The sequence below is a fragment of the Diabrotica undecimpunctata genome, chromosome 4 (assembly GCF_040954645.1).
Source record: "Diabrotica undecimpunctata isolate CICGRU chromosome 4, icDiaUnde3, whole genome shotgun sequence".
NCBI lineage: Eukaryota > Metazoa > Arthropoda > Insecta > Coleoptera > Chrysomelidae > Diabrotica > Diabrotica undecimpunctata.
Genome location: NC_092806.1, coordinates 116,845,958 through 116,863,090, shown reverse-complemented (window position 1 = coordinate 116,863,090; position 17,133 = coordinate 116,845,958). Strand labels below are relative to the sequence as shown.

Genomic DNA, 17,133 nt, shown 5'->3' with positions numbered 1-17,133 from the left:
TATATATATATATGTATATATATATATATATATATAACAATGTGTGACTTTAACAATTTAATTAGAAATCTACAGCAACAAAGTGATATTATGCCTTGCCTACAAGAAACATCGTATACAGTTAACTTAAAGAACTTAATTACGCTGATTTTTTTGTGTTTGATCAGGATGATTCGCGAAAACCAGTGCAAAACAACTAAACAAAAACGGTATAAAATTTCTACTCACCAGTTGTATGACATTTAGCCTTACACCCTTTCGTCGCACAAGTCCACAAAAGGCAATTCGATTTTTTTAGAGTCTTTCGCAATTGAAATTTGATATTATTGATAATCATTATTTTTTGTTCACGTTGGCTCAAGACGTAATCAATTAGCAGTTCACTATCCATGTTGAAGAAACAAGGACAAACGAAGAGAAATTTTTCTTTTCGCATGATTTTAGGTAGCTATCAATAGAATTTTGTGGAATTCCCAAATAAAAACCAATAAATTGCAGTTGCATTTAAGACATCTGGATTTGGATTATACTGTGAAATTACCAAAAACTAGCCGTTTGCTGGGATTTTATGGTCTATACCTGATCCGGGGTGCAGGTAGGCCAGTGATCAGTTTACCAATCTCTTAGGGTCTATTTTAAAAACCCCACTTTTATGGCGGTGATCAGTTTGTACTATGTACGAGGGTATTTATGGTAATTGGTGATGAGTTTACGTGTACCCGTATCATGAACCCACAGCCTCCTAAATTATACTCTTTCATTAAACTACACAAACCGGATCACCCAATAAAACCTGTAGTGTCTTTTTATACAGCTCCGTCATATAAACTTTCAAAAAAACTGTTAGAGATTATTTTAGAACACACTAAATTTTCACCTAAATTTACCATAAAAATACAATAGAACTAGTTAATAAAATACAACATTTTCAGTTACCTAACAACTCCAGATTAATTTCATTTGACGTAAAAAATCTTTTTCCTAGTATGGCTCCTACAGAAACTTTTATTCTAGTAAAAAACCTTTTAGACCAAAATAGTACAAATCCAATCATTACATCTGAAATTTTACATCTTCTTGAAGTTTGCATAAACCAGGACTACTTTGAATTTAATAATGAATTATATACAAATAACAGTACAGGACTTATAATGGGCAATCCTCTAAGCCCATTGCTATCAGATATTTTTATGGATCATCTAGAGACAAAGATTTCAAAACATTCCATATTCAAACAGTTTTTATATTGGTGGAGATACGTAGACGACGTACTGGTATATTTCACAGGAACTAACAGGCAACTCGACCAATTTTTATCGTATATTAATTCTCTTCATAGTCATATTGAATTTACAATAGAAACAGAACAAAATCAATCCATAAATTTTTTAGATTTAAAAATTACCAGACTTAAAAACAAACATGACTTCTCCATATTTCATAAACCTACCCATACTGACACGACTATTCACAATTCATCATCCCATCCCACACAACATAAACTGGCAGCCTATCATAGTATGTTACATAGATTAACAGCAATTCCTATGTCAAAATACAATTTTGAGACAGAATTAAATATCATTAAGCAAATAGCAGTAAACAATGGATACAACGAACAAACAATTAATAAAATGTTAAATCAAAAACTACACAAGAAAGCCCTGAACTTAGTATTTCCACCACCAGAGAAAAAACCCAGTACCTTCTGCTCGATTACATATACAGGCAAAATATCAACAAAAATAGCCAAACACATAAAAAAGAAAGGAATAACACCAGCTTTCAGAACAAATAACAACCTAGGCAAATATATTAAAAACAACAAGAGCCAACATAAAAAACACTTACATAGTGGTGTGTACAAACTTAAATGTGGCGACTGCCCAAAAACTTACATTGGTCAAACAGGTAGAAATTTTAATAAACGAATAGCAGAACATAAAAGGGCTTTCAATAATAGAAAAACAGATTCTACATACGCACTTCACCTTCTAGATCATAATCATTCTTTTAATGACGAATTTAAAATTCTACACATTCAAAATAAAGGCCTTAAGCTATCTTTGTTAGAATCTATGGAAATCAACAAATTAAAAAACACAGATATAATTCTGTATGACCAGCTTGAGACAAACAGTTCTCCCCTCCTCAACCTATTTCATTAGAGACTATAAAGTGTAAACCCATGCCAAAAACAGATCACTTGAGAAAGGCAATTAGCCGAAACAGCTGTAGTGATAAGAATTTAAAATAAATTTTGTGAAAGTTTTGAAAACAAAGTTTTCAGTGTTTTATTGTTACATAAAATGAATTTCCATCAAGTAACGGTCGAATCCATCAATTATGGTAATATTACTTTGTGTAATGCTTACAGGAGAATACTTTACTTTATAATGCTGTTCTTTGTCACATGAGAAGCAACAATACTTAATAAAATCAGGCTAGATTTTCGTTAACATTCTTATAAATTTAATATCGATTCAGATTTGCCAACCGAATTCATGAATAAATGATATTTCCTGGGGCATGCGTTCTCTTTCCAGTTAAGATATTAAGCCACTAACATTGTGTTGTAATACACGATATCCTAGATGGTCATACTTTGTGAAAAGAAGGATGAAAGCTGCAAAGTACGTTTTCTATATTACATCATTTTTACGTCGGATTGTAAAAGATGACAGCCGCTTAGTCGAGAAACTAAGGGTTCAGATTAATCTCTGGTCAGTTTCAAATCCCATACAAGGTCATTTAACTCGCCTTCTAAAATCCTTGAAATGAAATCATGTGTATCTTCAGAAGAACTCGATGTATTTGGCACAATTAAGGGTTCATCTGGAGTCGTCCATTTCTCTGGAGGTTTATATGTAAACGGCCGAATAGTGGACTCCAAATTGAAACAAACAATACCATATTTACATTGGTAAGGAAAAAGTAGCAGTCTGTTGTGTGGTTTTTTGTTTTCTCTATATGATTCGCACCGATTTGTGGGTTTTTTAAAGCCAGTTATAGTACTTCCGGTAAGTGATATACCAAACCTGTGTTATTTTCGTGTTTTCTGTATAAAAAATTAATAAATCTGCTAATAACGCATTGGACGAAATTTCACTGTTGGACAGTGTAATTTTTGTAATTTAAAATTACATTTTTAAAAACCTTAGAATAATTTTATTTATTGTTTTATTGCACTTGGATATGTGTATACTTTATTATACCTAACAATATTGTCTATTGTTAATGGTAAATTCTATTTTGTCGCTAATAGAACCCCTTTTTGAAATGCATTACATTTTTATAACCATAACCTTTACTAAATTTAGACCTTCAGCTTTAATTTTATTTTTATGATTTTTTAGTGGCAACAAGAGATTTTATTTGTGCACAAATAGGCAAGTGCAACAGCTCCAAATATTTCTTATAGAAACATCAGTGTGATCACGGTATTATGGTTTTAGCTGTTTTCTATTTTTTCGAAATCGCTGAATAAGAAACTGGAATTATTTTACCTCTAAAGTTGAGTAAACTGAATTAAAAATTGCGATAAAAAGAAAAATGTGAACAGGTGTTTTAATGCTATTACATATCAAACGCTTCAAACGTGCCATATTTTAATAATTACTTTATGAGTTTATACTATATATGTTTTTTTTTCACATTTTCACAAAATTGTGTTGAAGTTAATAATTGATACTTGAAAGGGCCGATTTTTAAAGACGTTTCGACATGTTTTCGCATTTTTACATAAAAAAACAAACAAAAATGTTATACAAGATTTTTTTTGGATTTTCACTCAGGTAAATATACCTAGATTTTCACTCTAACCGAAAGTAGAACTGGATATTGATATTTGAAGACTTGTTGTACCTTTTCGTCAATTGATATACAGTTTTACTAATTTTAAGTAATGTTGCTAAACTTCGGGCCATAACTTTTTAATTACAAGTGATATAAATACCGTAAGTATATATTGCTTGTCTCGTCTCGCTAAGGCGCGTTGAATAATATATCGCTTGTACTAGTTCAACGACTGAAAAATAGTACTTCTGATTACAACTCTGGAACCGGAAGTCAGAATTTCACCATTAATACTATCTTTGGGTTATAAGCTCTATTTCGACACCTCATTTGCCGTGAGAAATCGCATTCACATGCCATATGTGAAAATAAAAAAAGTTTTTCAGACATTATTTAATTTAAATACATGCGACCTTTATTTTGATAAAGGACATTAGCAAAGGAAGCAAAACTGCGCATAGGTACATGTCAAATTACAGTAGCTTTTATTAAAAAACCACGTCCAATATCTCTTTAATAACTCTCTATTTTACGGATTCTATATAAATGTATTAAAGTTACACAAGAGGATCAGGTTCAATTATGTTAAACACTTGTTGTTTGGACGAAGTAGAGGGATTTACAAAAATTTATTTACGTATGGGAACTACAAGAGGTATGGGCTTAAAAAAAAATCAAACCAACTAATTTTAAGCTTTTATACCTAAGTGATCTGCAAGTTAGTAATTTACAAGAGATAGTCCATTAGCGCATGTTTGTTTGACAAGGTTTCAAATGAAGTGACACACAGTTCTACAAATAGTAGAAAGATAATTCAATAAGCTAATATAAAGGGTGTTTTTTTTAGAAGTATAGAAATGTAAGTTGGCAACACTTTTTTAACTGGCGGCCATTTTGACAGCTGTCAAGTGATTTATGTTAAGTTTGGTTTGGCATTTCAGCATGCATAGACTAATACCTGAACAACGTTCTCAAATTGTGCAAATTTATTTTGAAAATCATGGTTCAGTTCAAAATACGTATCGCGTACTACGTCCATTTTATGGTCAACATAATCGTCCATCAGAGCCATTAATTCGATTAACTATGAAATGTTTTCGCACCACGTTTACTCTAAATGATAATAGGCATTCACAAAGACGTCATATAATGCGAAAAGAAGAAGTTGTTGCTGATTAAGAGCGTAGCATAGAGGAAGATCCGAATCAGCCTATCCGACATCGTGCACAGCGGTTGGATATTATGTGTCCATTCACTTTATGGAAGATTTTTTAAAAAGATCTTGGTTTGCGTGATTACAAAATCCAACTTATGCAAGAATTGAAGCTGCACGATCACCTAGCAAGCTGTTGATTTTGTGAATGGGCCCAAAACGAGATTGTCGTTGAACCTGATTTTCATAAGCGAATATTGTTTAGCGAAGAAACTCACTTTTAATTAAATGGCTATGTCAATAAACACGTAAAAACATATGGTTAAGGCTACAATGCGTAAAGTTGTTTGCAAAGTCGAAATACAGGGCGAACAATCACAGGCATTTGAAACGCATGTTGGGCTGCAAGAGGGAGATGCGCTGGCGTGTCTCCTTTTCAACATAGCTCTGGAATAGGCGGTCGGAGATGCCCAAATAGACAACAGAGGAAACATTTTTAATAAATCATCCCAAATTTTGGCATATGCAGATGATGTCGACCTAGTTGCCCGCACAACACGCAAGCTAGAAGAAATGTATACCACCTTGTCAAACGCCTCAAAAAATATGGGCCTGCAAGTAAATGAAGATAAAACTAAGATAATGGCATCAACACCCAACAATAGAGCAAGAAACATCGGCCACCAATTCACGGTTGATAATTCTACCTTTGAAGTGGTGGACAAATTCACATACTTAGGCTCCCTGATCACCAAAGAGAACGTCATGACGGAAGAAATCAAGCGAAGAATAATCCTAGCAAACAAATGCTATTTTGGACTGAGTAGACATATGAGAAGCAGAAACTTAAGCCAAAAAACAAAAATAACCATATACAAAACCCTTATACAACCAGTGTTGACATATGGGTCGGAGATATGGACCATTTCCAAGGCATATGAAAATCTCCTGCTTACATTTAAACGAAGGATCCTGAGAAAAATATTCGGTGGCATCTGTGAAAATGGTGTTTAGAGAAGGAGGTACAACTACGAGATATATCACAGATATAAACATATATTTGGTGGTAAAGACGTAGTATCCTTTATAAAAATAGTAAGACTAAGATGGGCAGGACATCTGGCAAGATCACAACAGAACAACCCTCCTAGAAGAAATCCCTATGTCGCAACCTGTGGGAAGTAAAAGTAGGGGTAGGCCAAAACTCAGATGGAGGGATGGTGTAGATGAGGATGGTAGACAAACAGGCGCAGCAAACTGGCAACAGTTGGCAATGGATAGAACTGACTGGCGTAATAGACTTGGGAAGGTCGAGGCTCTTTTATAGGGCTGTAGCACCAATGATGATGATGCCAATAAACAAAACTGCCATATTTGGAGTGAAGATACTCCTCAAGTGTATGTTGAGACACCATTACATCCAAAAAATCTGACTCTTTGGTGTGCTTTATGGGCTGGTGGAATCATTGGTCCGTACTTCATCAAAAATGATGCTGGCCAGAACGTTTCAGTCAATGGTGACTGCTATAGAACCATGATTACTGAATTTTTGATTCCATATTTGAACAACCATAATGTGCAGACGCTGTTGTTTCCACAAGACGGCGCAATATATCACACAGCTCGTGTCACAATTGATTTATTGAAAGAAAGGTTTAGTAACCGCATAGTTTGACATTTCGGACACGTGAATTGGCCTCCAAGATCGTGCGATTTAACACCGTCAGACTATTTTTTGTGAGGATATGTGAAATCGCTAGTCAACGCTGATAAGCTTAAAACGATTGACCACTTGGAGAACAACGTTTGCCGTCATCAAAAATTGAACCTCTAGATTAGACTACGTTAAAGCCAGCAGTGCTGGTCATATGCCAGAAATCATATTTAAATTATAATGCCAAAACTTTATCTTTTAAAACAAGTCAATTTCATGTAATTTAAAAAATCATCTTTGTTGTATTCTATTTCAAAGTTCTATACCTCTAAAAATCGCCCATTATTTAGAAACGCAGATTCAAATAATTCACAAGAGTTTCTAGCTAACACACCTGCTAAACGAAAAGGAACTCTGGCAGATTTGAAACGCTTGAAAATGCGTACGAGTGCTCTATGTGCACATTTGTGCTCTACATCTTACGAATGTACAATACTAAATACTACAAAAGTGAAGGTAAGCCAGTTGTGTGTTGCAGAAATCTATGTAAATGCAGGATCCAATACTCTGAATGGCTGGTCAGATGATAGTTTTAAAGGATTGGTTAAAAACATTTTAAAGAAAGAAGGTTCGTTATCATACACGGTAGTGTGCAAATTGGTCTCATACTAAATGCCTCATTGATTTTTACAACAGGTGCCAAGTCAGGAGATTATCATGATGAAACTAATGCAGAAAATTACGAAAAGTGGTTGAAAAAATAGTTAATCCCCAATTTAACTGTAGAATCTCGTATTGTCATTGATATTGCTTCATATTATTATTACAAATTAATCGATTAAATACCAGTATTTCTAATAAAGCGGGACGTTATACTTGTTGATAAAAATATTCCCTGTGTAATATCAAAGTTAAAACCACAATTCTATAAAATCATCAATGGACATAAAAAATATTACATTTAATATAAATTTGCAAGTTACTATAAGAATGTGAACAAATTTCCTTAAATCTTTCATCATATCATTCTGACTTAAGCCCCATAGATATAGTTTGGGCGCAAATAAGAAAATGGAATTGCAAAACAACATGTTAAAACTAGGAGCTGTAAAAGTGTTGGTGAACCAAGAATTTGCCAAAGTACCTGTAGACAACTAGAAGAAAGTGTGTGGACATGTGGTTAAGGTCAAAGATAAGTCCTTGAAAAATTATCATTGCATAGATGTAATTACTGAATTAATATAAATTTTTTGTATTGTACCGCAAAAATGTGAAAATTAATGACAATTCCTTGCAGCTATATAATGCTATAAGGGAACAAAACAAAATGCGCGAATTATAGAGGAATTTCACTTCCAAACACGGCATATAAAACCCTCTCAAATATCATTCTTAGTAGACTAATCCCTTATGCTGAAAATGTCCTAGGCGAATATCAAGCCGGTTTTAGGACAAACAGATCAACCATAGATGAACTGTGCACGCTGAGACAACTTCTAGAAAAGGGACGGGAGTATAACAGACCCACACACAATCTTTTCATAGATTTTCGACAGGCGACAGGCATATGATAGCCAAGAAAGAAGCCAAGTATGAAATGCCATGGCATAGTTCTCAATACCAAAGAAACTCATTCGGATGACCAAAGTCTGTATGGAGGGTGGAATATCTAAAGTACGTGTAAATAATAAACTCTCTGGGAGCTTTGAAATCAACAGTGGACTCAAACAGGGTGATGCGTTATCTCCACTACTTTTTAACCTTGTATTAGAGAAAGCCATGAGGTCGGCCGAAATAAAAACAGAATTGCTATCGGTTCAAGGTCCCAAGCTATTACTTGCATATGCAGATGACATAGGTCTCGTTGGAGACTCCATCCTATCCACGAAAGACATTTTCAACAAGGTGGAAGGAGCAACAAGTGAAGTAGGGCTGAAGATTATTGAAAAGAAGACGAAATATATGTGTATAAATAGAACGACACGAAGAGACAGAAGAGGACAAAATGTGACGATCAATACCTTCAATTTCGAAAGAGTACAACGTTTTAAGTATCTGGGGGCCGTAATCTCAGCTGACAACGATGTTACTAAAGAAATAAACGACAGAATCCAAACCGCAAACCTATTTGACGAAACCAAAATCCATATTGTTGCTTTAATCTGTGCCCTCTAAGAATTGCAAGGCAAACAGACGTTGATAAAGGTGTAATTAGAGAAAATGGGGAATCTAAAATTGCATTCCACAACACATCTCCTCAACTAAGCAAAAATCCATAGCAAATTGGTCGATGTCGCTATTGCGTCTATACCGAAGCCATTTTATCGCTGCTTCCTTTTCGACAGGAACAATTGGTTTCACGTTCAGAGCTTATGTGAATAGTCGCTTCAAAGATTCCTTTTAGGATGAAATAGGTATAAGCGGATATACAGAGGCACTATTACGTGAAATCAAATCTTAACTGTCTTTCCTTTTTACTTCGATATACTCTTTATGAGTGCGGGAAACCAATTCGCTAAGGACTTTTGCTTAGTTAAGGAGATATGTTGTGGAATGCAATTTTAGATTCCTCATTTTCTCTAATTACACCTTTATCAACGTCTGTTTGCCTTGCAATTCTTAAAAGGCGCAGAAAGGGTTTTTGAAATTATCTCGGTTAATTCTTTACGTATTTTAATTTTGAACCTCTCAATAAAAAAGAACTGTTTATGATTTATAACTTTTATTTAAACTAGTTTTACTATTCTTAAATAAAAAAAACAAAGCAAAATAATTAGCGTCACTACCACATAATTGTCATCAGCTACCCCTCATATACCCTCTAGCTCTAGAACCTTTAAATACCTGTGTAAGATTTTGTCAACTTTTTTTTCCTGACTGGGGGTAGACCAGCCTAATGTAAAAAATTGTGAAAAAATCACGTTTAAATTTTATACAGATATTTTGAAGCTTCTAAAAGCTATATGAAGGGTATCTGATCAGAAATCCGTGAAGACGTTTTTGCTGCTGGTTTTTCTTCTTTTTTTTTGTAACTTAAGTGAAAAAAAATTTACCTTGTTGTTGTATTTTACAAAAAATGTTTCCTATACATTTTACAGTAAAATGGTTTAAATAAAAGTTGTGGACCATAAAAAATTATGCAGTTTTAAGAGTATCCAAATTAAAATATATAAATCATTGAGCGAGATATTTGCAGACAACCATTATTTTTGTAATAATTTATAAATGTTAATAACTTGTTTTCTGCATAACGACATGTTATAGAGCTACTTAAAATTATGGGAATAAATAAGTTATAAAAGTGTGCTAAATATCACCCAGATAGAGCATTCAATTTGATTATCATAGCGTTTTATTCTTAAAATCATACTTACATTATTAATATTAAAAGGTTCAGTATGAAAGTATTCTAAATTAAAATCTAAATTTTGTGATACAACTTATAGAAGGCATATACAGTGAAGGAGCAAAATGTTATTATTGTTCTGAAGCTATTTTCTTGTGGCATTTTAAATTAATTAATATTTAAATGGGAATAAGCCACAATTAAAGGTTAAAATACATTTATTGACGTTTCAATTTCCACTTCGGAAATCGTTCTCAAAATACAAACATTAGTAAATTAAACAAATTTTGTTTTTGTTACTTAGTGAAAAATTCTTCTAATAATTTAATTTTATCTGACTCATCTATATTGACAATTCAGACATACATTATACATTTTAAAGTAGACGACTTTAAAATGATATTGCCAATATTGTTGAGTTGCGTTCCTGGGACGACTTTACTTATAAGATAGTTCATTCGATTACATGAAATCAACTTTAACGTGAGAATATCCGTCAGAAAAAATCATAACATGTAATTCGTCTTTAAAAAGACAAATACATGCCATGATGACAGTAAAATTCTCCCGTTAGTGATTCCATAGTAAATTATGAGGGAAAAACCAGGAAAAAACCTCATAATACTATCCCGACATGGTAAGTATTTGATCTTGCATTTAGTTTACCTTCAATAAATACCAAATTCCGATTTTATATGTTTGTTATTTAAAAAATATAAATGATGTATTCTCTATATGTTACTGACTTACCAATACTGGTATTTTCCTTTTAATAACTTCCTCTTTCAATATGGGTAACCAGATCCTACTACATTCTGCCGAGGAATTCGCGACGCAATTGGTCTCATTTAGCATAATTAGAGCCGCTTCTTTGATTTTTCTCTTTTTACCATCAGTTTCTTTTAGGACTATATTTGAATCATTCCATTGAACCCTATGTTCATTATCCCATGCATGTTTACATATTTGAGATCTATCAAATTCTCTATTTTTAATATAGGATTGATGTTCACTTATTCTAACATTTAATGGCGTTCTTCTTATAATTTAATTTTATCTGACTCATCTATATTGACAATTCAGACATACATTATACATTTTAAAATGATATTGCCAATATTGTTGAGTTATAACAATACCATACATAAAAGGATTATCGGAAAAGCTTAAAAGGATAGGAAATAAATTCAACATTTCAACAACATTCAAAACAACAAACACGTTGAGATCTATTTTGTCCAAAACCAAACCTAACAATGAACAAGAAAGGACAAAGAATTGCATTTATAAAATACCTTGTGAATGCGATCAGTTTTATTTAGGTGAAACATCAAGGCCATTAAATGTTAGAATAAGTGAACATCAATCCTATATTAAAAATAGAGAATTTGATAGATCTCAAATATGTAAACATGCATGGGATAATGAACATAGGGTTCAATGGAATGATTCAAATATAGTCCTAAAAGAAACTGATGGTAAAAAGAGAAAAATCAAAGAAGCGGCTCTAATTATGCTAAATGAGACTAATTGCGTCGCGAATTCCTCGGCAGAATGTAGTAGGATCTGGTTACCCATATTGAAAGAGGAAGTTATTAAAAGGAAAATACCAGTATTGGTAAGTCAGTAACATATAGAGAATACATCATTTATATTTTTTAAATAACAAACATATAAAATCGGAATTTGGTATTTATTGAAGGTAAACTAAATGCAAGATCAAATACTTACCATGTCGGGATAGTATTATGAGGTTTTTTCCTGGTTTTTCCCTCATAATTTACTATGGAATCACTAACGGGAGAATTTTACTGTCATCGTGGCATGTATTTGTCTTTTTAAAGACGAATTACATGTTATGATTTTTTCTGACGGATATTCTCACGTTAAAGTTGATTTCATGTAATCGAATGAACTATCTTATAAGTAAAGTCGTCCCAGGAACGCAACTCAACAATATTGGCAATATCATTTTAAAGTCGTCTACTTTAAAATGTATAATGTATGTCTGAATTGTCAATATAGATGAGTCAGATAAAATTAAATTATTAGAAGAATTTTTCACTAAGTAACAAAAACAAAATTTGTTTAATTTACTAATGTTTGTATTTTGAGAACGATTTCCGAAGTGGAAATTGAAACGTCAATAAATGTATTTTAACCTTTAATTGTGGCTTATTCCCATTTAAATATTAATTAAAGTAAAATGTTATATTCCGTTAAATTGATGGCACTCTTCCGACATGGAAAAGTGGATTGAAGAACTATGACTCCGTTTTTTTTTATTGTAACTTCAAAGTGAAGTACGCTGGCAAAATTTGCAATATCTTGGATTTTGTCGCACGTAGAACACTTTTTTTACACTGAAGTAGCTCTACAAAATAATAAGAATTGTGCTATTTTCACCTGTCGGAAAATCTCGGAAAAATAAATAATTAATTAATTTTTTTTTATAAAAAAGTTGTCAAATTTTATTATTATTTGGTAAGAAATATTTAAATTTTATTGATAAGTGTATATTTTTGATATAAAAATATAATAATAATTATTAATTATTAAAATAAATTAATTTCTTTTATTTAATTTTATAGTTTTTTCTTTTAACAACATTGTATTAGAAATGCATTTAATGAAGATAAGTAGGTAGTAACTTTAAATAATATTTTTGTAGTTCACCCCTCCACTTTTCCGTGGCTATATTTTACGAGTACCTTCATTTTAACGGGTTATACCTTTTTTTTTATTTTAAATTTTAGTTTAATTTAAAATTTACTTTAAATTTAGCAAACTTTAATAACAGCCATAATTTTAAGTAGTTATATTACATGCTATTATGCACAAAACAAAGTCATTACTAATTTTAAATTACTGCAATATTAAGGGTTTTTTGCAACTATCTTGATGAATTCTTCATATATTTTAAGGAAACTCGCAAATTGAAGAACATTTTAAGATCTACAATTTTTATTTGCACTATTTTTCTTTAAACTGCATAAAAAACATTTTATATGCAAAAGAAGACTTTTTCATTTTTTAGTGAAGTGAAGAAAGATTATTTAAAACAAAAACAAAGCAAACAACTGTGCGTCTTCACGGATTTTTCATCAGTTTCCTCTCATATACCTTTAAGAACCTTCAAATATCTGTATAAGATTTTAACATTAAATCAATGATTTTTTCAAGATAGATGCAACAATTGAATGTTTAGGTAATGAGTTGATTACCCATTCATTACGTTGTATATGGTTTGCCTTTGGTTCCTATTTAAATATATTTAAATGTAGTTTTATATTCAAATTTAGCGAAAAAATTATATACAAGCCAAAATATCTGAAAACAAACAAAAGCATCAAAATCAAACTTATGTAAATGCAGATTGTGCTGCTAAAAGCTGCTGTGCTGAAAAAGAAAACTAAAGAAACTGAAATAAAGTAACAGGAGAAGGTGAATTGTGTTTCTCGATTAAAAACATGAATTTCTATTATACATAATTGTCCTTCAACATTAACAAAATTGAGGGAACTCTCCTTATCCCACTACGAGTAGGTTAGGATATGGTTAGAAGGAGAAAAGAGGGTAACTACATGTTAATAGGCAATGTACAGCAATTTGCCAGCCATGCTGATAATTTTAAAAAAATATGTTCTCACCGTTTCTGGTTTTTGATAATTTTGGTTTTTGACATTCCAACGTCTTCACAATATTGACAATAAACGCTACCACAACACAGTTTTGGAATAGGAAAAGGGCAGGTTTGTGACAATAAACAAAAAACTAAAATACTCATGATTAACAAATACTACTTGGTTGTTTGGGTAACTACATTTATCTTAACGAAAACACACCACAACACAATAATTTCAATTCTTAGGATTTATTCTGTTTTTATGTCATGACATAAATTTTCTAATTAGTTCTGTAAATGTCACAAAAAAACCAATATAATCTAATTATTTAACTACACACATTTTTTACTTTTATCATTTTTTATTTTGACTGTCTATTCATAGTATTCATAGTTGTAAGAGGCATTCAAAGTGATTTGAATTGATTGAATTGAATACTAAAGCCTAATGATAACCTTGCACAGAAAAAAAATAATTTTGAAATCTAGTTAAAGGGATAGTAGTAAAATTTTAATCTTCTTTTACTTATTAAGATAATAAAATCAAAATGTATTAGGGACATATTAAATCTACAGCAAAGATAAATTTCCTGAAACCTAAATGTAAATGCAAATTGGTAGAATTTTTATAGTCAAGGAGACTAACACTTAGAATTTGCGTATAACTCAAATTATTATTTAATGCCGTTTCAAAAGCCGATAGAGCATTTGTCAACTTTCCAAGATGGAATTAAACGAAAAAGTTTCTTAATATCAATATTACATAACAGAGTATTGCGGGAAGTAATATTGTGGGAAGTGATTTTATAAAAGTCTTGTAAACAATATCTTCTAAAACAATGGTTAAAAAGGTTCTCAGTTTTTAGGTTTTTATCAGTTAATCATGAAGTTAAGAAAATATAGAAAGTGTAAGGTTTAGCACACTAAATGGTTGTCTGGGTTTAAGTTGAATTGTATTTATAAAGTTTTGTCATAAAACTTTAAATCCCAAATATACGAATATTAATAGTTGGGAAAGAAAGTAATTAAATGAAAATTAACAATGCTTTAAAAACAGTAAATATGGTAGTAAAATAGTGCCTATCATCCCTACAAAGGACTTTTAGAAATTATTCTCTTTATACATCACAACATAAGGAAAGGGCTACAAATAAGGACAAACTTACAGAAAATTCGGTATCTACCAACATGCAATGAAGTAGTCGAATTTTACGGAATATCTGAAGAAAAATCATGAATCTTCAGTAAGTACCCATATATTATGGAAATTGGATTTCTACAGTTAATGTAAATCAATTTATTACCATAATTTTTGTCTATATAGTCTTCATTTGTCTAGAATTGTTCTAAACTTTAAAAAATAGACTGTTTTAATAAAGAAGAATGTGTAGTGTTAGTGTGTCACTTTGATCGCAAAGATAAACATAGATTAAGTTCTCTTAGAGCATTCTGTTCTTTGAATATTGTTATTTGAAACATAAAACTGGTCTTAAATAAGATTTATTTTAATTCAATTATTACAAAATAACCGAATTATTATTTATAACGTGTCATACGAAAATTTATAAATTAAAACTAAGTCTGTAATTTAAGATCTAAAAATATTACATTAGTGTATATAGTGGGGGATGGAAAAGGGTAGAATTGACGACCGCTGACAGTTGGTGTGGTTTTGGCCGCCATCTTCGCATTGATTCCTTCTTAAAATTATTGTTGTCTAGGGAGGCAAAAAAGAGACAAATAAAAATCAAGTCCAAGTCTTCTTGGGGCTGTATTAGCACAGGCTTTCATCATAAGCAAACTATAAAATTCTCTGAATTTTACTCTTCAGCCAAATAGCAAAAAATAACGTAACTTAACAAAAACAGTATACAAAACAATTTTTTTATTTAGTTTTATAAAATCAGAGGATCTTATAGTTATATTGTTTTTATAAAGTAAAGTCAAAAATATAGAAAAAATATTAATCGAGAACATTACTGAAGTTGGAATGTATCGTTATTTCTGAATCACATACTCGTAACGGTAACTTTCGGTCAATACAAATATGTAGATGAATTGTTAGACCTTGTTACATAATTCCCAATGCTTGGTTCTCTCTATTTTATTTTTATTCTTGCTTCTCTGAGATAGTATCAATTGAAGATTTTTGGCTCTCAATTTCAAATTTATTTATACTTGCAGGTATGCTGAAATGCTTCCTTCAGATATTGCAATTTATTCTCTCATAATTTAGGACCTCTTTGCTTTTTGCACCTTTAGTTAATGAGGATGTTGATATTATGGTAACAAGTGCCTTATTTAATGGTTTTTTATTTCCAAATAAATAATTTGTTTACTTGTCTATTAAAAAGAAAAATGAGGGTTTAAGTGGAAAACTTAGGTTTATCAGAAAAACTAGTTTGACAAAACAAATATGATAATAAAGAGATGTGTGATTCGCCCGGAATGATACCTTAAAATAACTTTATCTTCTTGTTCTTCATTTGCCTCATAGTTTAAAGAATATTTGCGATCATCACGGCATATTTTACTGTATCTGCAGCAGCTCTGAGAGTTCTATTGTTGTTTTTCCACTCCAGTGCTTTAAATTTTGCAACCAAGATGTGCGTCGTTTACCTGGTGCTCTTTTTCCTTCCATTTTCCCTTGTACAACCATGATATTTTCCACATTCTTCGATGACACCACATCTCAAAGCTGGCAAGTATATTTTAATTGTGTCCGTAATTATCCAAGCTTCACTCTAGACTCCATATAAAAGGGTAGAAAATACGTACCATCTCAATACCCTAGTTCTAATTTATATTCCCAGTTATCCATTGCATAATACTGCTTTTGTCTTATTAAAAGCGCTTTTGGCTATGCGTCGTTTTATTTCCAGGCTGCGGTCTCATTGTTCATTTAGCTAACATCCAATGTACTTGTATTTGGGCACTTTCTGAACACATACTTGAAAGTAGGGGGATAGTACACATCCTTGTCGTAAACCGTTTCTTTTAGGTATCTCTTTAGATTTTTGTTGGTCTACTCGTATTATGGTTTTCTTATATAGGTATAAATTTGTAATGATTCTCATATCCTGATCATATATTTCTCTGTTCTGTAATATGTTTTCCAGCCTTCTGTGTTGTATTTTGTCGAAGGCTTTCTCAAAGTCAATTAGAGATATGAATACGTCACAGTTGATATCTCGAAACTATTCTATGAGCATTTGTATAGTAAATAGTGTCTTTCTAGTGCCTAAGCCTTTTCTAAATCGCACTTAGATTCCTGTTGTCCTATCGTTTAGTGTTTTGTAGTCACGTTCATGTATTCCTCGCAAGACCTTTAAAACATGCTTCAAGCTGATCGTTCTATATTCTTCACACTTCATTAAATTGGGTTTTTGCATATTGGGATGAATTCAGATATTAGCCATTCTTTCGGATTTTCCCAGGTATAATAAATTTCATTGTTGTGTGTGATAGTTTATCAATGTGGTTCTCTGTTAATAGTCTCTAAAATAGTTAAGATTTCTGTAGCTATTTCATCATGTCCGATGGCTTCATCCATTTTTTAT

General features: G+C 31.7%; 1 protein-coding gene across 7 annotated transcripts in view; it reads right to left on the bottom strand.

Moving 5' to 3' along the window:
• LOC140439894 (muscle LIM protein 1-like) overlaps nt 1–17,133 on the bottom strand; it is a 61,397-nt gene that overhangs the window by 35,587 nt on the left and 8,677 nt on the right. The window contains exon 4 of one of the 7 annotated variants that reach the window (XM_072530068.1): nt 15,058–15,290. The exons of the other annotated variants lie outside the window; for them this stretch is intronic. Coding sequence (XP_072386169.1) covers nt 15,281–15,290 — 10 coding nt within the window. The 3' untranslated portion in view covers nt 15,058–15,280. Of the gene's footprint in view, nt 1–15,057; nt 15,291–17,133 lie in introns of those variants that run through there. 7 annotated transcript variants of the gene reach the window in all.